The 24,130-nt window shown below is 43.5% G+C and overlaps 1 protein-coding gene across 1 annotated transcript in view; it reads left to right on the top strand.

Moving 5' to 3' along the window:
• The window catches only part of LOC147121554 (protein stum-like), a 31,523-nt gene extending 13,782 nt beyond the window's left edge, over positions 1–17,741 (top strand). The window contains exons 2-3 of the mRNA XM_085977689.1: positions 72–284; positions 16,846–17,741. Coding sequence (XP_085833815.1) covers positions 72–284; positions 16,846–16,943 — 311 coding nt within the window. The 3' untranslated portion in view covers positions 16,944–17,741. The remainder of the gene's footprint in view (positions 1–71; positions 285–16,845) is intronic.
• The last annotated feature ends 6,389 nt before the right edge of the window (positions 17,742–24,130 follow it).

Below are 24,130 nucleotides of genomic sequence, written 5' to 3'. Positions count from 1 at the left end.
ATTCATTGGTCTCTCTCTGCATCTCTAAAATACCGATAAATGTTGACCTTGAGTGGTGTCTAATCTTTCAGGTACCATTCTGTCTGGGTTTACACTTCTGTGCTGTTCTGAACCAGCTACCCCCACTGGCCACAAAAGCAGCGATGAGATGTTGGCCCTCGTCTGCCTGAACGTTTGGGTGGGAGTCTCGCAGCTTTTCACTGTCCCCTTCCTCCTGGTGGGCTGGCTATGGAGCATAATCTGGGGCGTGATGATGATCAACTTATCCTGTAAGTACTTTCCCAGTGAAAATGTCTTCGCTAATTCACTCTTACAAGGGATCTATTTTTATGAAGCTTCTCTCTTCTGCTGAAGGTGCTGACTCATGCTGAGCTATGATCCATAAGCACTGGCCCACCTTGGGTACTTTATGTGTGAGCCTAGACAGGCTATTTAAACCACAGGGGCATCACAGCCAAGCCCTATCTTGCTCTCAGCCAATGTGGCAGCGGGTCATGGGGCAATGATTAGGAGTTGGGACTCCAGTTGATTTGTTTTCTATCTGCTGGGCCTGGGGAACCTGAAGCCAATTGCGTTAACCTTCCTTTAACGTTACAACAGCAACTCCACTTCAAAAGTACTTCATTGGCTGTAAAGCGCTTTGAGATGTCCAGTGGTCATGAAAGGCGCTATAGAAATGCAAGTCTTTCTTTTCTTTTCCACTCAGCCCAGTTCAGATTGGCTAACTCCCCACAGGCTGCTAACCAAACCCAGGACAATCCACGTTTACTGAGGTTCTTCCTTAACCTCCCATCCCTAAAAGAAATGGTCCACTCCATGCAACACTCTCCAACCAACGTTATGCCTGTTGTGATCAATCCAACAATAAAACAGCTAAGACTGGGAACTCGCAGATTGAGGTAAGCACCCAGAAACCTGTATCGCACCACTCCAAGGCATTGGAGTGCCAACACATTGTGCCAGGCAGTGGACATTCTAGAAAGTTAATTTTTTTCTTGATTTTTCTCTTTCCTTTTGAACCACTTACTGGAATGATCCACTGCCAGCCGTGGCTCAGTGGTAACATTCTCGCCCCTGAGTCAGAAGGTTGTGGATTCAAGACGTAAAATATCCTATAGCACTATTTCGAAGAAGAGTAGGGAAGTTCTCCCCTGTTTCCTGACTAATATTTATCCCTCAATCAACACCTTAAAAAAACCAGATTATCTGGTTATTATTACATTGCTGTTTGTGGGACCTTGCTGTGCGCAAATTGACTGCCGCATTTCCTACATTACAACAGTGATTACACTTCAAGAGTACTTCATTGGCTTTAAAGCACTTTGGGACATCCTGAGGTCATGAAAGGTGCTTTATAAATGCAAGTCTTTCTTTCTTTTTCAATATGTCACGTGTGACCATTGTTTAGGTGTGAGCGTATAAATTGGTTAGGCTATTCAACAGCTGGGGGTGCCCTCATAACTGAGCCCCAGGGTGCCCTCAGGCGGCAAGCATAGACATGTACTTTCCAGCAGGGGGCACTGGCTAATTAGCTCCACAACTTTTCTTGGGACACTGAGGCCAATTGTAGCACCCCTCAACTGTTCTCCTGGCCGGAAATCAGCTAACTCAGCACAGACCAGGATTGAACCTGAAACCTTCTTGTTCTATGTGGCTGAGCACCAATTCCCTTTAGAAATTTACTATTGAATCTGCTTCCACCACCCTTTCCGGTAGTGCATTCCAGATCATAACAACTCACTGCGTAAAATAAATGTCATCTCCCCCCTGGTTCTTTTGCCAATTATCGTAAATCTGTGTCCTCTGGAAACAGTTTCTCCCTATCTACTCTATCAAAACCCTTCAGAATTTTGAACACCTATTTTAAATATCCCCTTAACCTTCTCTGCTCTAAGGAGAACAACCCCAGCTTCTCCAGTCTCTCTACACAACTGAAGTCCCTCATCCCCGGTACCATTCTAGTAAATCTCTACACCCTCTCCAAAGCCTCGACATCCTTGAGGGTTGAAATTTTCTCTGTGAGCTTCTTCTTGCACACTAATTACCCTGCTTGTGTCAACTGTTTTGGTGAACTCTTTAAGCCTCCCAAATGTGTTATTTTCCGGACACTTGCAATCAATTGTGTTTGTCTGACATTTATTATCCAATCTCATATATCCAGTCTCATGTAAATGGAATGGAAATTAAATGTTAGTCACTGGAGCAATATCATGTTCTGCTACAGGTGACAGGGACGGGTCTCAAGGTCAGTAAACAATGAAGGACACACACTACGGACTGTAAAAAACATTGAGATGGCTAAGAACAGAAAATGCAAGCACAGCCTGACCTCAACAGTCTGCATCGGAGCAACTAAAATCATAAAATCGTGCCCAACGTCCTTCACTTCAAGGAACTATCCCACCACTAAGGTTGCTTTTCTCAAAAGGGTGTGGAATATTACAATTTAATCATTTGCAGTACAATCTGTGTAGAGGGAAATCCAGGAAGACCTGTCCGAATTCAGCAAACTCTTCTCTGAATCAAATGTTTATGCAATTTCAGTGGCCTTAGATGGAACTAATCTGCTTTCCTATGCTTTGGTCCTCATTTAGTTCTCATCTCCTGCAGGCTGCTGTGTGTGTGTCTGAGAGTGTGTGTGTGAATGTGAGTGTGTGTGTGTATGTGTGTGTGTGAACGTGAGTGTGTGTGTGTGTGTGTGTGTGTGTGTGTGTGTGTGAACATGAGTGTGTGTGTGTGTGTGTGAACATGAGTGTGTGTGTGAACATGAGTGTGTGTGTGAACGTGAGTGTGTGTGTGTGTGTGTGTATGAACGTGAGTGTGTGTGTGTGTGTGTGTGTGTGTGTGAACGTGAGTGTGTGTGTGAATGTGAGTGTGTGTGTGAACGTGAGTGTGTGTGTGAATGTGAGTGTGTGTGTGAATGTGAGTGTGTGTGTGTGTGAACGTGAGTGTGTGTGTGTGTGAACGTGAGTGTGTGTGTGAACGTGAGTGTGTGTGTGAATGTGAGTGTGTGTGTGTGTGAACGTGAGTGTGTGTGTGTGTGAACGTGAGTGTGTGTGTGTGTGTGTGAACGTGTGTGTGTGTGTGTGTGTGTGTGAACGTGAGTGTGTGTGTGTGTGTGTGTGTGTGAGTGTGTGTGTGAACGTGAGTGTGTGTGTGTGTGTGTGAACGTGTGTGTGTGTGTGTGTGTGAGTGTGTGTGTGAACGTGAGTGTGTGTGTGTGTGTGAACGTGAGTGTGTGTGTGTGTGTGTGTGTGTGTGTGTATGTGAACGTGAGTGCATGTGGGCGTGTGCATTTTTTCTGGAGGCTTATAGCTATGTTTTCTTGATTTGTTCCTTTTTCCCACCTACTGCGACCTTTCCACTCTTAAATTTATCTCCCCCGCCCTCCTTCAATAATCCCATGTCAACTCTTACAGCTACAAAATCAGCTCCTTGTTTCAAGAAGTGAGGGATTGGCGGCCTGGACAGAAACAATAGCACTTCTGTTTTCTCCAATATGCTGCTGATGCTTTTCCCATAAGCACAAACCAGTGAAATTCAAACCCTCCAAACCACAGTAAGATATGTAATAGAATAGGACAATGACTTGAACTTGCTTGAATATGTATTCAGCATAATCGTTACGTCAAAATGCCACACTCAAACTGGGCATATTCTATCAACTGTTCACTATGAAGATAAGTGCGAAATCTCTGTAAGTACCAGAACTGATATAGCAGCTGTAAGGCACTCCATGGTCGAACAGTCAGTGTTAGCAGGCTACTCTATTGCGGAGGGCAACACAGCTCAGTCCAATCCAGTCCTCACCCAACACCCGCACCCATACATTTTCCATCAGATGTTACTAGACAACCATCGGAAATAGGAAAGCCTGGGCGATTTAAAAAAAAATATTCCCAGTATTAACTCTTCTGTCACAAAGATGTGTGGCATGTGAACAGCTGCTGTCTGTGGTTGTGTCACAGCAAGAATAATCGAATCCCCCCCCCCCACTTTTTCCTTTCCTCTAATGAAAGTGGTGACTTGTGCACTGGCAACCCTCCAGTACATTGCATTAGTGACTATTCAGATTCTTGATGATTGAGTAAGCTGTTCATCCATAAGGTGAACCCAACTGAAACTAAACCTGTCCTTGCCAGAGATCTGCATATGTTCAGTTTCCAGCAGGAATCACTGGATAGTCATCAGGAAAGGCTGGCTGATTTTTTCCCCCCCTTTTCCCTAGTTTAGGAATGCTGAGACCAATTATAATTCCCCCAGTGTTCTCCCGCAGACATCAGGTACCTCAGCAGAGATCAGTGATCACACCTGGGACCTTGCTGAGCTGTGCGGCTCATAACTACACTACGTAAAGCATCGAATTGCTTTTATATCGGCCTTGTTTTAATTTGAGTTCCAGGAGACCAGCATAGGAACATAACCCCTCGAGCCTGTTCTGCCATTCAATCAGATCATGGCTGATCTGTACCTCAACTCCAACTACCCGCCCTGGCTCCGTAACCCTTAATATCCTTGCCTAACAAAAATCTATCAATTTTAGTTTTGACATTTTCAATTGAGCGAGCCTCAACATCTTTTTGGGTGCAAGAGTTCCAGATTTCCACTATCCTTTGTGTGAAGAGGTGCTTCCTGACATCACCCCTGAATGGTTTAGCTCTAATTTTAAGGTTATGCCCCCTTATTCTGGACTCCCCCACCAGAGGAAATAGTTTCTCTTTATCTGCGATATCAATTCCTTCAGTCATCTTAAACATCCCAATTAGATCGCTTCTTAATCTTCTAAACATCTGTGACTTGACTCTTGGCATTTATAACGCTCAATCCAGCTCCTTTATCCTAGTGTCAGATGCGTAGACTCATGAAAAAAATGGATGTACAACTCTGCTGCCGGGATAAGCAAACCAGATTTAGCAGTGAAAATGTTAGGAGTTGGATCTGGAATCAGAATTAAAACAAGAAAATATAAAAGCAGCTTTATTTGGTCTTATCAGCCTACTTGGCTAAGATTGCTCAATCTCACTACAAGTAGGACCGCTTACAATCAGCTGAGAGTGGAGTCTTTCATCTCATCAGTCTGAACTGGATTCAAACCCAGGTCTCATAAAATGAGTGTGCGAGGTGTCATTATTTGCTAATCCACTGTCACACCTCATCAATCTCCACTTTTAGTTTTGTCCAGCCTCCACATGTCTGTGCTTTCTCAGAAAGACAGGATGAATCTTTCAAAGATTTGAATACATACGATACAAAAGGTGACTTTGCACATGTGCAACATATGCATACAGGAGGCACAGACTTAGGAGAAATTTAGACAGGGTTTTCCTCCACCAAACAGTCTTGGATTTCTTTCAGAAAATAACACTTTGGGATACAGTATATGAGTAATTTGAGACATAGCATGTGGTAAGTGTAGCACCCTTGGGAGGAACAGGTGACTTTGGACCAATGGTTCCCAAAGCTCTCCACCACTGGAGGTTTCCTCATGTCATGTCTGGGTCTGTTGTAGACTAATTGACAGAGATTGATTGCTATAATTAGTCAACAACTCCATTATTGTTGTATTATGTGACTACCAGGATTCGAACTAGATAGACTTTGGTCTTATTTTGTCTAGCAATTCCTGTGTTCCTATGAATGCTGGTAAGAAAACTGGTTTAAAACAGAGGGAAGCCATAAATACAAACTTTTCAAGCTGTAAAGCTGTTACAATTCTCACTTGAGAATCCCTCTTGGAGGCTCCTATTACACGTAATGTATCTATAAATGATTTGGATAACTTTGAAAGACAAATAGTGAGAAGATTCTGGAGGATTTGGATCTTTTAGGTCACTGCGCTAGTAACTAGCAAGTGCAGTTCAATGTAGAAACTTGTTCAATAATTGGTTCAGGGCTAGGGAGTATGTGCTGAATGGAACAGTCATGCAGTACACTGATCAGGAGAGGGTTTGGGGAGTTATTGTTGAAAAGTATTTGAAACCATGAGCCCAATGTATGACTGAGGTATGAGGAAACAAACAAGATATTGGGGTGCATTAGAAGACATACAGAATATAAGTCAAAAGAAGTGATACTATTACTGTATGAGGCCCTATCTGGAGTACTGTATTGGTCACTATGTCATAGAAAGGATAATGCAAACCCTTAAGAGGGTGCAGCGTGGCACAAGCAAGTCTCGAATTTAAGTTATGAAGAAAAATCAAGGAATTTAGGCTGGTCTCTGTTGGAAAGGAGGAAACTTTGAGGTGACCTAACAGAAGCTTTGAAAATTATGGCAAAGACTGATAAAGTTGATCCAAAACAAATTGCTCATATTGACAAAAAGTTCAAAGGCTAGGACAAAATGTTATAAATTAGGAGAAAATAAGGAGCTCATATAGAACAATTTCACACAAAGTATTATCACCATGGAAGGACAGAGAGGTAAATAGTATAAAGTGGGACAACAAAATGTGTTTCTGGAGAATGAGGAGTTAAAGGGAGATGGTGAGAAGGTAGGGTTGAAATGAGGAAAAGGCAGGGTTGTTTGAACCAAATGGGCCTTTTTCAGTTTCTAAAATGTAATATGTTATGAAATACCAGGCCTGTGTCACCAAAATTGATTATCCATGCCTGTGTGTGTGTGTGTAGGTGGATGAAAAGAAAGAATTTGCATTTATGTCGCGCTTTTCATGACCTCAGGAGGTCCCAAAGTGCTTTACAACCAATTATGTACTTTTGAAGTGTAGTCACTGTTGTAATGTAGGAAACACGGCAGCCAATTTTGCGCACAGCAAGATCCCACAGACAACAATGAAATAAATGACCAGATAATCCTTTATTTGTGTGATGTTGGTTGAGGGATAACTATTGGCTAGGACACCGATGAGAACACCCCTGCTCTTTGATGTAAGAAAAAGGAGTCTTACCATCAAGTAACTTTAAGGTAAGCTTTAAGTAACTTATAAACACACTATATACAAGAGAGGTCTTTACCATGCCTCTGGTAGAAGCCTCTTACAATACTGAACAGACCAGTATTTATACCAGTCCAACAGGAAGTGACATATGACAGGAAGTGAGGTATGTACACAGTTCATAGTTCACAGTTCACAGGAAGTGATGACATAACTTCCCGGAAGTTATTATTATTATCACATTCTTCCCTCCTGCAGGATTAGGAGGCTGTGGTCTACCTTTTGGTCCGCAGCCGCCGAACAAGGAAGAGTCGCGCCCGTTTGGATTCCCGTCGTAGAGGGTCGCTGGTCCGCTTACATGCGGTTGGCCATTGGTCAGAGTCTGTGTGGCCTGGATTGCCCTGTGAAGGGTCGGGGAGATCATGGCTTCGAGTACGAGCCCCAATAGGTTCAAAGTCGGACTGCCTCTGTTCAGAGGGAGGTGCAGAGCTGGTCTGTGGCGGATCAGTACTTTCATGCGCGGTACTGGGAGGGTCGCAACCTTGAGCACGGGGTTCTACCAGCACCAAGCTAGTTGGTGTCCGATCAGGATCCTGGAGAGGGGTACCCGATAGGTCCCAAGAGTTTCCTGGTGAAATGCCATCACCCGATGTCCCACTAGGTCCTGGTGGGCAGGGAGCCAGATCCCGTAATGATACGGTAGATTCTCGGCCGTTGGAATATCGTATGTTTGCATAGGTGGGGTTGGCATCGGTTAGTTCGACCTCGTCTACGAGAGGGTCATTTTTAGACGTCCGAACGTATCTTCGGAGTAATACAGGTCCAGGAGTAGTTAGCCATGATGGGAGTGATGTCCCATGAGATGAGCGACGCTGGAATCCAAAGAACCGCTCATGAGGTGTAGTATTTGTGGCTGTAGAAAGCAGGGACCGTATAGAGTGCAATGCATCCGGAAGCACTGTTTCCCATTGCTGGTCTGGTAGGCCCCGAGATCTTAAAGCGAGACGTACGGAATTCCAGATGATACCGTTATACCTCTCTACCTGCCCATTTCCGATGGGATGGTATGGTGTTGTTTTGCTTGTAGCAATTCCCCGTTCTGAGAGGTAGTCCTTGAGTTCCCTTGACATAAAGGATGGACCCCGATCTGAGTGAATATAAGCCGGCATGCCACAGAGAGAAAATACCTGCTCAAGGCAGCAGATTACTGTGGACGCCAGCATATTGGAGCAGGGGAAGGCAAACAGAAAACGTGAATATTCGTCGATCATGGTGAGCAAATATGTGTTCCGAGTTGAAGAGGGCACTGGGCCCTTAAAATCGATGCTAAGTCGTTGCATCGGTTGGGTTGCATGTATGAGTATACCATCTGAGGGGCGGAAGAACTGAGGTTTTAATTCCGCACAAAGCCGGCATTCTGAGCATATTTTCTTTACATCTCCAGTGGAAAAAGGGAGATTCCGTGATCGTACGAAATGTAGCATGCGCGTAACGCCAGGATGACACAATCCATTGTGGACATCCATGAGAGTAGAGGATGACATAGTGGAGCAGAATGCCCGTGTGAGGGTGTCCGCGGCCACATTCTCCTTGCCAGGCCGATAGAGAATGGTATAACCAAAAGAGGCCAGTTCCATCCTCCAAAGTTGTATTTTATTATTCTTAAATTTGGTTCGTTTTCGATTATCGAGCATGAAGGCGACTGATCGTTGGTCCATGATCAATGTAAAGTGCTGGCGAGCTAGAAAATGGTTCCACTTCCGTACTGCCTCTATGATGGCTGTGGCTTCTTTCTCAACCGGAGGATAATGTAGCTCGGCACCTTGTAAGGTCCTGGACATAAATGCTACAGGACGACCTTCCTGATTCAGAGTAGCCGAGATTGCCACCTCCGAGGCATCACATTCAACCACGAAAGGGAGATTCTCATCGATGGAGTGAAGAGCCGCTTTCTCCAACTGTTTTTTGAGAAGGTTAAAGGTTGCAACAGCCGCTGTTCCCAGTGGAAATGATCTAGCATGCAGCAAGGGTTGGATTTTGTCCAAAAAATGAGGAATCCATTTAGCGTAGTATGCAAACAGACCGAGAGCCCGATGTAAAGAAGCCGGATTCTTAGGTGACGGGAGCTCTTGGAGCGGGCGAAGTCTTTCTGGGTCTAGCTTAATGATACCATTGCCTACGCAGTAGCCAAGGATGTTGATGGTCGGTTGCGACTCAACAGATTTGGATTCATTCAGGGTCAAATTACGGCGATGGAGGGCATCCTGAAATTTTTGGAGGTTGGCGTCGTGTTCCTGTTGATCGTGACCTGCAATGGTAATGTTATCAAGATAGGGAAAAGTGTCCCTTAGGTTTTCCTGCTTAACCAGGCCATCCATTGCCCGTTGGAAGACAGCCACTCCATTAGTAACCCCGAATGGGAGGCGACGAAATTGGTACAGCCGTCCATTAGCCTCAAAGGCCGTGTACTGCTTATCTGAGACCTTCAAGGGTACCTGATGATAGGCACTTTTTAAATCGTAAGTTGAGAACACTTTGTATTCGGCCAGTTTATTAACCATATCATCAATGCGTGGCAATGGGTAGGCGTCCAAGTCGGTATATTGATTGATGGTTTGCGAATAATCGATGCATAGTCGCTGTTTGTGAGGTTTTAGAGGGTTCTTGACAATGACGACTTGAGCCCGCCAGGGCGACGAACATGGTTCGATGATATCCTCTGCTAGAAGTCGAGAGATTTCAGCCGCAATAAAAGATTGGTCTTCCTGATTAAAGCGCCGCGATTTCGTTATTATTGGTTTGCATTGAGGCGGAATACTGGCAAATAATGAGGGTTCATCAAGTGAAGCTGCTGACAATGCACAAAACGGTAATTTAGACGGTATATTAGAAATAGTAAGTCCGGGTTTGGATCCACCAAACTCAATGGTGAGTTTCTTATGCTGTTTTTGGAAGTCCAGCCCTAAGAGGAGATCACTACATAAGTCCTTGAGCACCGAAAGTCGGGTGGAGGGATACATACGACCATGAAGTGTCATATCAACAACACAAGAGCCGGAGATTCTGGTATTAAGTGATGACTGAGCCATCGCAATTGCCTGGTCCGATGGGAAGACATGTAGTTTCAATTTCGCAACAATCTGTTCCTTAATGAAACTATCAGTACTTCCTGAGTCAATTAAGGCATCTAAGGTATGCCCTTTAATTGAAATTTTTGTGGCTGCATGAGACAGGTTCTGTGGGCAAGCAGCTGTAATTGGTGTCGTTGCACAGAGAGTGGCTAAAACTCTCGGTGTGCTTCTTCGGGAGAGAGCTCGAGAGGAAGCTTGATAGGTCCTAGCTGGAGCATCTTGATAGGCCCTAATTGGGGCAGTTCGGTAGGCCTTAGCTGGATTGGCCCTCGTAGAGGCCCTTGATAGGCAAACTTTAGCAAAGTGTCCTTTTTTTTGCAATAACTGCAGATTGCATTGCGAGCAGGGCAGGTTTTCCTAGGGTGAAAAGCATCTCCACAAAAGAAGCACTCCTTCCTAGATTGCCAAGTTGCTGCTAAAGTGGGGTCATCCTCCTCTTCTTCATCAGAATTATCAGAATTAGATTCCCCCATGATAGGGTTCACCTGAGACCGCTTGAATTGTCTGGTTGCAGCTGCAGCAGCAGATCGAAATCTGGGCAGCTGATAGAGGTCTGCATTTCTCTTTGCCAAATCCAGAGAACAAGCTAGGTCAAAAGCTTTTTGTAGCTCAAGTGTTTTACTTTCTAGTAGACGCTGGCGTATAAATGGAGAGGCAATCCCGCTGATGAAAGCATCACGAATCATTTCTTCGCGGTACAGCTCAGCCGAGGCTGCCTGAAAGTTACAATCTATGCTGAGCCTGCGAAGTTCTTGCAGGAATTCATCAATTGATTCCCCTGGCCCTTGTTGGGCTGTGGCCAGTAGATGTCTAGCATAGACCTCATTTGGGGTCTTGGCATATAGTTTCTTAAGTGCCCGAATCACCTCATCATAATTATCCCATTCATCAACATATTTGAACACTTTTGGGGTCACATAATTGATAAGTATCCTCAATCTAGTAGGAGCATCCGCTTCACATTCATCCAGAAAATTCTCAAAAGTACGGTACCAATGCTTCCATACCCTGCCAGCTGCTGGTGTATTCGGGTCCAAGTCCAGACGAATAGGTCTAAGGATTCTCTCCATGATGGGTGGTTCCCTGGATCCTTAACTCCGAGTTTGTCCGAAGGTCTAGTATTTGTGAGTGTAAATACTAAGTTACTTAAATTGATGTAAGAAAAAGGAGTCTTACCATCAAGTAACTTTAAGGTAAGCTTTAAGTAACTTATAAACACACTATATACAAGAGAGGTCTTTACCATGCCTCTGGTAGAAGCCTCTTACAATACTGAACAGACCAGTATTTATACCAGTCCAACAGGAAGTGACATATGACAGGAAGTGAGGTATGTACACAGTTCATAGTTCATAGTTCACAGTTCACAGGAAGTGATGACATAACTTCCCGGAAGTTATTATTATTATCACACTCTTCTTCGAAATAATGGCCCAGAAATTCGGGTCGGGGGCTTGCCGCGCGTGCAAGCCCCCGATATGCACTTACCCGGCGCGTCGGCCGTTGAGCTTCAGGGACGCCTGGAATTGCTGTTTTAAAATGTTGACTCCCGGGCAGCGTCTGACGTCACGCCGCCCAGGAGTGCAGCCAGCGCGAAGCCTGTAGCGCGCAGTGCAAGTGAGACACGCCCCTTGAGGTCTCAGTTTAATAGGACATGCCCCCAATGTTTCTCACAAGCTGCTAAGCATTTTTACATGCAAAGCAGCATTTTAAATAGGTTTTTGGTATTTTTATGAAGCTTTTGGTAACTTTTATAAACTTTTAAAAACGTTTACATTATTTTAAAGAATCTGAAGTAGTTTTAAACAGAATTAAAGCAATTTAAAGACTTCTAAAAGCCCTAAAAGAATTTTTTTTATGCCATTTATTTATTTAGCAATGTCGTCGTCATACGTGTCTTCACACTGTTCCCTTTGGGGAACTGTATGAAGTGGTGGAAGGATTTATGGCCGTGATTAACGCTCATTCCATGATCGTAACCATCTTTGAACCAGCCATTAGGGTGGTTAGTCCTATGGCGGGAGGGTTTTACGGGCTCCCATGAGCTATACAAGGAGGGGGGGCCACCCACACCCACGGACGCAAATATCCCACTGGATGTCAACCCAGAATTTAGAGCCGGAGCTCCGACTCCACTTGCCGGGACTGTCTGGAGCGTGGTTTGAAACCCTACCACCATCTGGCCCAGCGGCGGGGATCCTACCGCTACGCCAAAGGCCCAATCCGATTAGCAACGTGAAATGGCTGGAATGAGCATAATTCACAGCATTAAAAGAACTCACAATTGAACTGATGATGACCTCAGCAATCTCCTCAACGAGGTGGAGGCGCAGCGCCTGCTCATCATTGGTAATGAGAAGTCAAAGGCGCCGCAAAAAGGACAGATGATAGCTTGGTCTTTCAAGTGGCAGCATAGGGCTCCAGTCACGGGGAGGGAAAAGGCGCAGGAAACGTATGGGTGTCACCTTTTGCGCGGAGTGGGTCTTTTGCGTAGCGGTAAGCATCCCCGCCGCTGAGCCAGAAGGAGTAGGGTTTCGAACCCCGCTCCAGACAGTCCCGGCAAGTGGAGTCAGAGCTCCAACTATAAATTCTGGGTGGACATCCAGCGGGACACTTGCGTCCGCGGGTGTGGGTGGCCCCCCCCCCTCAGATGGGTTGTGGGAGCCCGTAAAACCCTCACGCTATAGGACTAACCACCCTAATGGCTGGTATGAAGATGGTTATGGTCACGGAAGGAGTGTTAACGTGGCCAGAAATCCTTCCACCACTTCATACAGTTCCCGAAAGGGAACAGTGTGAAGATACGTACGACGATGACCTCTTGCGCAATGCACCTCCTTGGACCCTCAGTCGCAGATGCGAGGGGGCAAATCGTGCAATTGTTAAATTTTTCATTTTATTGACATGTAAAATGTTGGCCCAGTAATTCCCTTCCAAACGCGCGAGTACGGTCGGGGTACTTACGCGTCTGGCCGGAGGAAATGCCGGTTTTCAGCATGCACAGTGCATGCGGGGAAAACCGGCATTTCCTGTCCTCTGAATGAAGGGGTTCAGAGGCAGAACGCGTGCGACTGTACAGGCAGCGTGTGCGCAGTAAAATTCGCCGCTTTCATTCATGCTTTCAGTGAGGTCAAGTCCTTACAACTTACACATGAAAAAAGCATGAGTACAGTTGCTCCAGAGGCTGCGGAGGAAGATATTTCTTATCGTGGAGCTTCTGAAAGGCAATATTTTTGTTTGGGAAAGGGAGGAAAGTTATTTTAAGAAATGCTGAGGTAAGTTTTAAAGTTTATTTTTGTTTTTTAAAACGGGTTTTCAGTACTGTAGGTAGAAGGATCAATTGTGGCTATGTGAATTGAATTTGCTGTGTTTATTAAATGTGAAAATGACTCCAACATTTTTAAGAAAGAAACTTTTCATCTGTAATATATTCTTTTCAGTAATTATGTATGTATGTCTGTATATATTCCTTTGCGTGTATGTATATATTCCTTTACTTATGTGTATGAATGTATGTATTTAATTATGACTTTCAGAGAAAGTAACTTATTGGAAAATCATAATTAAAAACATACATTCATACACATAAGTAAAGGAATATAAAACATACATACATATACGTAAAGGAATATATGCGGACATACATACATAATTACTTATTACTGATGAAAAGTTTCTTTCTTAAAAGTGTTGGAAATGTTACATTACTCATTTTAGAACACTCATTCTCACATTCAATTCACACAGCCACAAATGCTCCTTCTACCTACCGTACTGAAAACCCGTTTAAAAAAAAAATTTAAACTTTAAAACTTACCTCAGCATTTCTTAAAATAACTTTCCTCCCTTTCCCAAACAAAAATATTGCCTTTCAGAAGCTCCACAATAAAATATATCTTCCTCCGCAGCCTTGGAGCAACTTTACACATGCTTTTTTCAAGTGTAACTTGTAAGGACTTACCCTCACTGAATCTATGAATGAAATCGACGAAGTTCACTGCGCAAGCGCTGCCTGTGCAGTCGCACGCGCTGTGCCTCTGAACCCCTTCGTTCAGAGGACTGGAAATGCCGGTTTTCCCCGCATGCGCTGTGCATGCTGAACACGGGCATTTCCTCCGGCCAGACGCGTGAGTACCCCGACCGTACTCACGCGTTCAGAGAGGAATTACTGGGCCAATACAGTGGGATCTTTTACGTCCACCTGAGAGGGCAAACGGGGTCTCTGTTTAACGTCTCATCCATAAGATGGGGTGGGGGGAGTGTGTACACTGTGTACAGAAACTAACAGTGAAGCAGCCACAGACGGTACAGTAACCGATGTATATGAACTGTCACCATATACTGAAAGCCCTGACCTTGCTGCTATCTAGTGATTCACTGATCAAACAGAAAGAAATGTGGTGTTATGGGAAATGGCAAACAGGCATTTTGTCAGCACTCTTGACAGGCGAGGACACACTTCTTGACATCGCGGCTGAAAAGTGCTTGAACTGATCGCAAATGAGGCAGCTGGCCTGAGTCAGACAAAGCAAGTTTGCTACACGTTGCTAACCTTTGCAGCATTTAGAAGTTATAAGAGACATACAAACACAATTGGTTGCTGAATTATGTAACGCCACTCATTTAATACTTTTGCATGTCATTTCTTTTTGTGCAGGCTGATTACTATGAAGTAGGATGGAGTGGAAGATTTCTCCACAGTTTGTCCAGTGATACCAGCAATCATGTCTTGTACAGCTTTAGCATGCACCAGCTGCATTGTAGAATACTCTCTATACTATTCTGAAAACCTGTCTAAAATCCAACAGGAGAGCCTCCGTTCTACACCAGTGTAGCGTTGCCATATCTCATTCCATTTATCCTCATGTGCTCTCTAGATGAAACTGACCAGCAAAATAGTTAATAGTGCCCATGTGACAGCAGCTTTGGGCTTACTCCAACTGGGCACTGGAATGCACTTTCCCAGTGCCGAGGTCGATGCTGGATGGTCCGTCCAGTTTTATTCTCATTATTGTTTTTCGTAGCAGTTTGTTACAACTGAGTGGCTCGCTAGGCCATTTCAGAGGGCAGTTAAGAGTCAACCACATTGCTATGGGTCTGGAGTCACATACAGGCCAGACCAGGTAAGGACGGCAGATTTCCTTCCCTAAAGGACATTCGTGAACCAGATGGGTTTTTACGACAATCCGATAGTTTCATTGTCACCATTATTAATACTAGCTTTTATTCCAGATTTATGTGATTAACTGAATTTAAATTCCACAGCTGCTGTGGTGTGATTTGAACTCACATCCTCTGGATCATTAGTCCAGGCCTCTGGATTACTAGTCCAGTACTGCACAAGATAAGAGTGCACGGGGTTGGGGGTAATATATTGGCATGGATAGGGGATTGGCTAACTAACAGACAACAGAGAGTCGGGATAAATGGATCATTTTCCGGTTGGCAATCAGTAACTAGTGGGGTGCCACAGGGATCAGTGCTGGGGCCTCAACTATTTACAATCTATATTAATGACTTGGATGAAGGGACCAAATGTCCTGTAGCCAAATTTGCTGCTGATACAAAGATACGTGGGTTAGCAAGTTGTGAGGAGGACACAAAGAGCCTGTAAAGGGATATAGATAGGTTAAGTGAGTGAGCAAAAATCTGGCAGCTGGAGTACAATGTGGGAAAATGTGAGGTTATCCACTTTGGAAGGAAGAACGCAAAAGCAAATTATTATCTAAATGGAGTGAGACTACAAAATGTTGCGGTACAGAGGGATCTGGGGGTCCTAGTACAAGAAACACAATAAGTTAGCATGCAGGTACAGCAAGTAATTAGGAAGGCTAATGGAATGTTGGCCTTTATTGCAAGGGGTATGGAGTATAAAAGTAGGGAAGTTTTGATGCAACTTTACAGGGTGCTGGTGAGACCGCACCTGGAGTACTGCGTACAGTTTTGGTCTCCATATTTAAGGAAGGATATACTTGCATTGGAGGCCGTACAGAGAAGGTTCACTAGGTTGATTCCTGGGATGAAGGTGTTGACGTATGATGAAAGGGTGAGCAGGTTGGGCCTATACTCATTGGAATTTAGAAGAATGAGAGGTGATCTTATTGAAACATACAAGATTCTGAGGGGGCTTGACAGGGTGGATGCTGAGAGGATGCTGCCCCTAGTGGGGGAATCTAGAACTAGGGGGCATAGTTTCAGAATAAGGGGTCGCTAACTTAAGATGGAGATGAGAAGGAATTTCTACCCCGGAGAGCTGTGGAGGCGGAGTCACTGAATATATTCAAGGTGGAGATTGACAGACATTTGAACTGCAAGGGAGTCAAGGGATATGGGGAGAGAGCGGGAAAGTGGTGTTGAGGACAAGATTGGATCAGCCATGATCTTATTGAATGGCGGAGCAGGCTCGAGGGGCCAATTGGCCTACTCCTGCTCCTGTTTCTTATGTTCTTATGTTTTAGTAACATAACCACTATGCTATCATACCCTGTAATCTTAATCATTTTGTCGCTATGATGGGATTTTCAAGAGGTTTAAGAATCCATTAGTGCAATAGGACGTGCTCTTCTGAGGTTAGGTTTGAGGCACATTCTTGGAACAATGTAGAAAGAGCTTAGCTATGCATTGGGCCTATCTTAGACTTGATGCTGACACCAGGTTCCAAGAACAGAACATTTTGTAATTGTCTAGCAATTATCTCCTTCACCCTGATGAGTATCAAATTTAAAACCCAAAGCATTTTAATGCCATTTTAGTCTTTGCATTTCAACGAACTTGAAACATCTGACAAATTTTGCATAATCATGTTTTTTCTGCTGCAGATGAACAGAGGAATGCTGGAGAAGCACAGGCCGTTACCATGGAGATGAAAACTGAAACTGTATTCCTTCCTTCTTGGACAAATGACTCTGTAAAATGAGATTAATTGGGCTTTTATTCAGTGTTTGACCTGCAAAAAGCATAGTAGGAATCAGGATACACCTACTCACCGTCAGTAATTATTATACATTAGGGCTTCACAGCTTGCATTGACATCTCCATTTATTGGATGGTGCAATAGATCACACAAAAATGGACATTTCAAGTTCACGGCACTAGATATCTTTTGATGCAGAGGTATATTTTAGAATACTAATGCATTGCTTTATAGGTCTGCAGTTGAAAATGTATGCAGGTAAATTATTTTGCCAGTGATGGATAATGTCTTTCTTTTTCCAATATTAGTTTCTTGCTTTTGCCATTTTTTTGGATACTTATTTTTATGGTCTCTTAACTTGCATTTATATAACACCTTTCACAACCTCAAGATGTTCCAATGCACTTTACAGCCAATTGAGTACTTTTGAAGTGTTGTCACTATAACCAATTTTACACACAGCAAAGTCTCAAACAGCAATGAGACACTCCCTCAGCACTTCACTGGAGTGTCAGCCTAGATTTTATGCTCAAGTCTCTGGAGTGGGACTTGAACCCACAACCTTCTGACTCAAAGGCAAGAGTGCTGCCCACTGAGCCACAGCTGACACATGTTGGTGTTGTGTGTCATGCTCTGTTCTCCCTCTCTTTTATTTCACTGTTGGTGCCAGAAAAGTAGTTCTTAGCTGTAGGTGATGTCATTCCTTGTGGTTTGAGTGTATGACATTCCTCAATTTCCTCCTCCCTATGAAAGTCTTTCTGGGCTTTGTACTTTGTGTGTCTGAGGAGGCAGGCTACCAACTTCCAGCCCTTTGTCAATTCTGCTCTTCAGCAGAGGCACAAGGCACGAACCTGGAGTACTCCCTTCTCCCCGTTTTGGGATGTATTGTCCACACCTGGGATCGTGAGCTCAGGGGAGTGGGAGAATTTCAATTTGAATCCATGTACTCAAAGCTGCTGAGCGTCAACACTCAACACTCTTTGCCACTGTACCATTCATGTTGTTACCATTGTTTCTCGGTTTATGGAGGGGGAGTAGAAGGTGGACTGACTGTCACTTTCTTTTTCCTTCCGTGACATCTGTTTGACCAGCCTTCGACCATATGTGTTATTGGATCTCTCAGCAGTGGATAATTGTTCATATTCCCTGTCCAGATCCTACCGATGCAAGCCTCCTTGCATCAGAGTAATGCCTCATTAATTTATCTTATTCACTTTGATTGTAATGACGTGGGGATACATTAAAGTGTGTGGCACCATTTATTTGGTGCACATTTTGTTAAGTAAGCATTAAAAAAAACTTCCTCGATGGCTTAGTGAGTACTGAGTATACAGAGGACCCAGGTTCAACCCCTAATCTAGATATAATTGCTCGATCTCAGTGTGGGTACAAGAGTCGGCCCAAGTGTCGCCACACTGGGGAAAAAGATCAGCGGGAGGAATTGCTATCCAATGATCCTTGCCGGGAAGTGCTCGTGTGGACATTGGGTGAAATAGGAATAGGTTTCGGCGCGATCGCCCTTCACAAACACCCTGCCGGCCGGCAGTCGCTATCGGCAGTTCAGACACTTCGAACGGCCATTTGGACAAGATAGCAGAGAACCAACCAACCTCCAGCTGCCGCTGAGTTGCATTTCACCCTCACGCAATGGCAAAAAAATTCGGGGTTAAAAATCGATGTCACTGCTGTGTTGCACTGGCTGTAGTTGTTCCAGTTTGATATTTGTGTGACACCTGGGATTTATCGGCCAGCCGACATTTGTGTACCCATGAAACATGCAAATAATTTTTGGCTTGTTTTAATCATGATCTTTTAAATCAACTAAATTTTGCATTGATGCATTTTGATTCTTGTCTTTGAATATCATTATGTAAAACACTCTGGGGTGTGATTTCAAAATAATTCTTGCCTAGAGCCCTCTTTTGTACTTTTTTGTGTGTGGGAAATGTACAAACTCCCCCTTAAACCAGTCACAATTGCTAATCTTCATCTTCTTCACAGGTGCCATAAGTCAACATATATGGTGCAACAGAGGGTGCTTTTGTGAATTTTGATTTAGGCACCTTAGTGCATGGGATATTGCATCTAGACCACACGATATGTATTGTGGGTCTCCAAAGCTCTCGCCTTTGCTCTAACATGGTTCAAAGGTGGCAGACCGAAGGGGGGGGGGGGGGTAGTTTGATGTAAGTGCTGCAAAGAAAATTCAAAATGCAGGCAAAAAAGCAACTCATCAGCTTTACGGAAGACTGCTCAGCAGGCCTCGCACTCAGTTTCTATAGGCAAGGTTAATGCTGTGGTGGAGCCTTGCCCAAACCCAGTTGTGTGGTTTCTTGGGATTTTCCCGAATTGTGCCGAGTAAAAGGCACATGGAATCGGTTTTACGACCTCCCAGCAGTTGTGTGGAGCCTCGCAAAATTTCATATACTGTCCGTGTGCTGCTGTGAACAAGTCAGTGAGAAATTTAGCCGGAGAACCAAGAGCAGCTTCCTGGTCTGTTTTGTCAGAGGCTGATCCATGAGAACTGAGGCTGCGCACTCTACTGTGTGATGATAAAGGAGGCCATGGCCGGTACAGTGTATGTGCAAAGACTATTACTGGAGAGTTGTTGCTGGGGAAGAACAGCTGAGTGTCACATTCAGCACAATGGTGTCACAGCCCAGCTACACGATTATATTTTTGGGACAGAGTAAGGTATGTCAATGGGAATTATGCTACACTGTTTGGCACACACGTGTCTCTTCTGTGTTTGCCAAACACTTTTCAATAGAAAAATCCAACCCATCCAAGAGGTAGGTTTTGCTCATGGATTTTCAGGCCCACTGTTCTATCCACAGGGATCACGCAAACTTGTATTTAGTTTTTTAAATTAAAAATGCTGAGATTGTCAGGCTAGAGCTTGAGGAGCCCAGAAATAAATGTGCATGTGTGTGAACGCTGGGGGAGGGCAGGATTGGTTTCAGCATGATGCCCCGCCAAAGGCCAAACACCCCGTCAGCACTCACTGCCTGGCCTCATTCATAAATAATGATTAAGGCTGCTGGCATCCAACACAAGTCACTACGGATAGTTTTCTTGTCATCAACCATCTGGTGGGGATTCTTGACCACTGTGAGAGCATATTAGAAATTTGGCCGCACGCTGTGCATGATTTTCTGACCAGTTAAAATAATGGTCAGAATGCTGTGTGCAGCACACACCTGAATTTGTGATATTTACTCTCAGCAAGTGAGGCTCCCCACTGGAACCGCATAATTGGAAAATTACCTTACTGTCCCAGCAGAAGTAATGTTCAGTACATTCTTATTACTTTAAAGTGCTCTGGGATCATTACATTCTATTTAGCTGCTCAGGTGGACATAAAAGACCCCATAGCAGTGCCAACTCCTTGGTGCATGTTAGATGCACAGTTCTGTAGGTGGCTGTTCACTGGTCCAAAGTCTATGTAGTCAGTTCTGCATGGCCAGGACACTATTTCGAACAGCAGGGGGGTTATCCCCGGTGTTCTGGCCAATATTTATCCCTCAAAAAACCCACTAAAACAGATTATCTGGTCATTATCACATTGTTGTTTGTGGGGGCTTGCTGTGCGCAAATTGGCTGCCGCATTTCCTACATTAACAGTGACTGCGCTTCAAAAAATACTTCATTGGCTGTGAAGCGCTTTGGAACGTCCTGAAGTGGTGAAAGGCACTATGCAAATACAAGTCTTTTTAGATAATCAATGTGCTCTGTTTAAACACAGACAGAGAAACAGACATACAGTGAGTGCAGGAAAGCAGATAGAAAAAAAACCCTCCATAATTTGCAGCACCTGTGTAATTTCTTCATTAATATTGTAGTTCTGTACAAAGGATACACATACAACATATTACTGAGGGAAGGGGGATTCACTTCAGTAATCTCAAAAAAGAAATAGATTTTGCTACAGTTACTTATCTTATTCAGTATTGCTGAATTACTTTAAAATACTTGTGTACAACAACGGGCTGTCAAATAAGCGATAGCTATCACCACGCCGTGCTTCCAGCCCTCGTGTACCACAGTAAAGACTGTGCACAGAAACCACTGCTGATGTAAGTAAGCCAGCCACCCAGACATATTACATGAAAAATTGCTGTTCTGAAATGCTTGTTACAAAGTGCTGTTGTAGCACAATTGATGAGTTTCTTTAAATAAACACAGTGGAGCAGAAAGTAGGTCACAAAAATAAGAAAAAATGTATAAAAAAGTAGGACAGCAGACTTTCATTCTTTGATAATGCACAGGATATAATTTACTGCAATTTCCTACCTAATCAACTGTGAAATATGAACTGAAAATGTTAAAGTGTTTGGAATGTACATCAAAGGTGCAGTATTCAGGTGTTGGAGATGTGCTTTGAAAATAACTCCAGAGATTTTTATGCTCATAAACGTTAGGGATATTAACACGAGAAAATGGAACCATTTCTCGTTTCTGGCACCCATTTTCAACCAGTCAGCTGGCTGCAGAGCAAGGCTCCCTCTGTTCTGTCCAAACAACGAGCCTTGGAGAGCAACACCCTATTGTACCTAACATTACACTTCCCTGTCCCACACCAGCTGTCGTTGTGCCCTCTCTGAGTGAGATTGCCAGTTAGTGCCAGATTGTGAGCCGTTCACCAGAAGCTGGATTGAGGACTCATGCACCCAGCAAAGGCTTTCATCCCAGAAGTTTGAGCTGCATTTGAACCCAGATTTTAGAGGTCAAAGAATGATGCGCTGACCACTACATCACCCACTTGCCTTCAATTCCAGGATTTCAAAACAATGCGCTTTCAGGGTTGTGTTGGGAAGAGTGAAACATGTGAAGGAGAAAATTATAGTAGAATGTGTAGTAAAACCAGTTGGGAATAAGCGCAATTAACCTCAGGTGACAACTTTCACAGTAACTTACACCATGACATCACTGCGGCAAATATAAAAGGCCCTAAAATGTAGTGGACCGGAAATGATCTGGAAAGCATTTTAATCGATTGGTATAAATTGATGGTTGTTTTTGACAAACATTGAGCATCAGAAAGTAAGACAATACTATATTGGAGACCTTCAAACGCAGGAAAGTGAGTATGGTGGCCTAGTGGCTATGGTACTTGACTAGCAACCCTAAGGTCATGAGTTCATAATTCCACCAAAGTTGTGAAATTGAATTCAATAAATCTGGTAATTTATGGGCTAACAAGAAAATAACCATGAAAAGCTGCTAGATTGTCATTATAAACTCAACTGGTTCACTAATGTCCTTCAAGGAACAAACCTGCCACCCCTCCCTGGTCTGGTCTACATGTGGTTGACTCAGGGCAAATAGGAATAGGCAATAAGTCTGTCTTGCCACTGTTGCCCACATCAAGAAAAAATATATAAATAAAATTGAGTGTTTTTCTGAGACTATTGAGGCCCAAGAAGTTTGGTTTGGTCACAAACCATTCATTTATTCTTTCTGATACAAAACATACCAATAAACTAAGTAATAACTGTATGTATATTAAAAAGTGAGGGTGATTGTTTGGAAGTTGAGTATATCATCCTCAAAATAAGGGTGAGTTAAGCTCTGCTATTATCGGTCCTTCCAAGCCAAGAGAAAATAAAGACATACAAGAACCAGATATAGTGGGGCCACATATTATACACAGAAGTTTCAGAAGCTGTTCTGCCATCACACTGGTGTTTTGGGGCATTTACATTGCACCAGAGCAGTTTCAGGGTACCCATGATGCTTCCAATAACAATGCATTTTTGAGACATAAAAACCCTGGCCAGGGTTAAATTTTTACTGAGGCAAATATGGCCACCATTTTCAGTTGTGAAGTTTTAATATTATATCTCAAAATCATGTGTATTTTAATAAGTTGTTTTTAATCATTATCTTATCTTCATTGTACATGTAATAAAGATTTGTATTTAACCATGTTAATTTAGGATTGACTAGCTTGAGGTATCCTTATCTATCTAGATGCCAGATTTACTTTTCAATCTTTGTACTTGCCATCATACAGAAACTCATTAGTATAGTACTGATGGCACATAACCAGCTAAATCTACACAGCACTGGTAAACTTCCTCTTGCTAGTCCAGCTAGGACTACCCCATCCACTAGAGTATTGATTGCAGGATTTCCTGCAGCCAGATGGGAAGAAGCCCAGCTCCCAGTGATAGGTCTACCCATGCAGATCCTGTTAATGGGCCTGGCTGGTCAATCATCAATGACGCCATGGAGAACTGTGGACCTGCTAGACTCAGGTATTCTATTACCATGTCTGCCATAAAAGGTTATCAGTTCCAATCTTACATGTCCAGGCATGGTATCTTGGCCCGATCGAGCCAAAGGGTCAAATTGTACAATCAGATACACTTAGATTATTATATAATCGCCTTTAACACCTCATGCTCTCAGATTTTGTCCCAGATATGGATTGCCTGGGCACAAGAATTACAGGAAAATCTTGTGGAGAGAAAGGCACGCCGCAATTTTCTGTATTAATTTAAATGGACGGAAAATCAGGCGGGTAGTGAAAGGGACCAAAAGAGATGGTGGAGAGTTGGAGCTGGGTGTTATCAGCGTTCATGTGGAAGCTAATCCCATGTCCGCGCATGATGTTGCCAAATGGTAGCATTTAGATAAGGAAAAGATGGGGTCCAAGGATAGACTCTTGGGCAACTATGGAGACAACTTTGAGAAAACATTGTTATGGGCATTTCCAACACAAAAATACGTTGTACATGTAAGTTTCATTATTTTCTCAAATTTATTAGGTTTAAAACCTTATTTCCAATCATCAGTCCTCAGCTTAGTGGAGAATCCAAGTTGGCTACCAAAAATATTCTGATTAATGTCATTGGTTCTCCTTTGTATTGGTATCAGTTGCTTACCATCCATCTTTGAATCATCATCTTTTGAACTTCATAAATCGGCGCTTTTCATTCCGTCATACTGATTTGATTGTTTCCCCATCTGTTCAATTATGATTTGTAGCTTTGAGCCATGATGAGAATGGTTTTATGGAATGCTAATGGGTAAATAATCACACCTCTGGGCCTCAAAACACTTGCTAAGGTCCCGGCAACATGTTATTCAGTTTGTGCCTGGAGAGTATTTTTTGAAATATCTCAACTACTTTCATGATAAAACAATCTTGCCACAAACAATGCATTTCTGAACATGCAGGAGAG

Source organism: Somniosus microcephalus, chromosome 3 (genome assembly GCF_052327205.1).
Source record: "Somniosus microcephalus isolate GS21.2 chromosome 3, FLI_Smic_1.0, whole genome shotgun sequence".
Lineage (NCBI taxonomy): Eukaryota > Metazoa > Chordata > Chondrichthyes > Squaliformes > Somniosidae > Somniosus > Somniosus microcephalus.
Note: the sequence above shows the minus strand (reverse complement) of the source record. Positions and strands in the feature narration are given on the sequence as shown.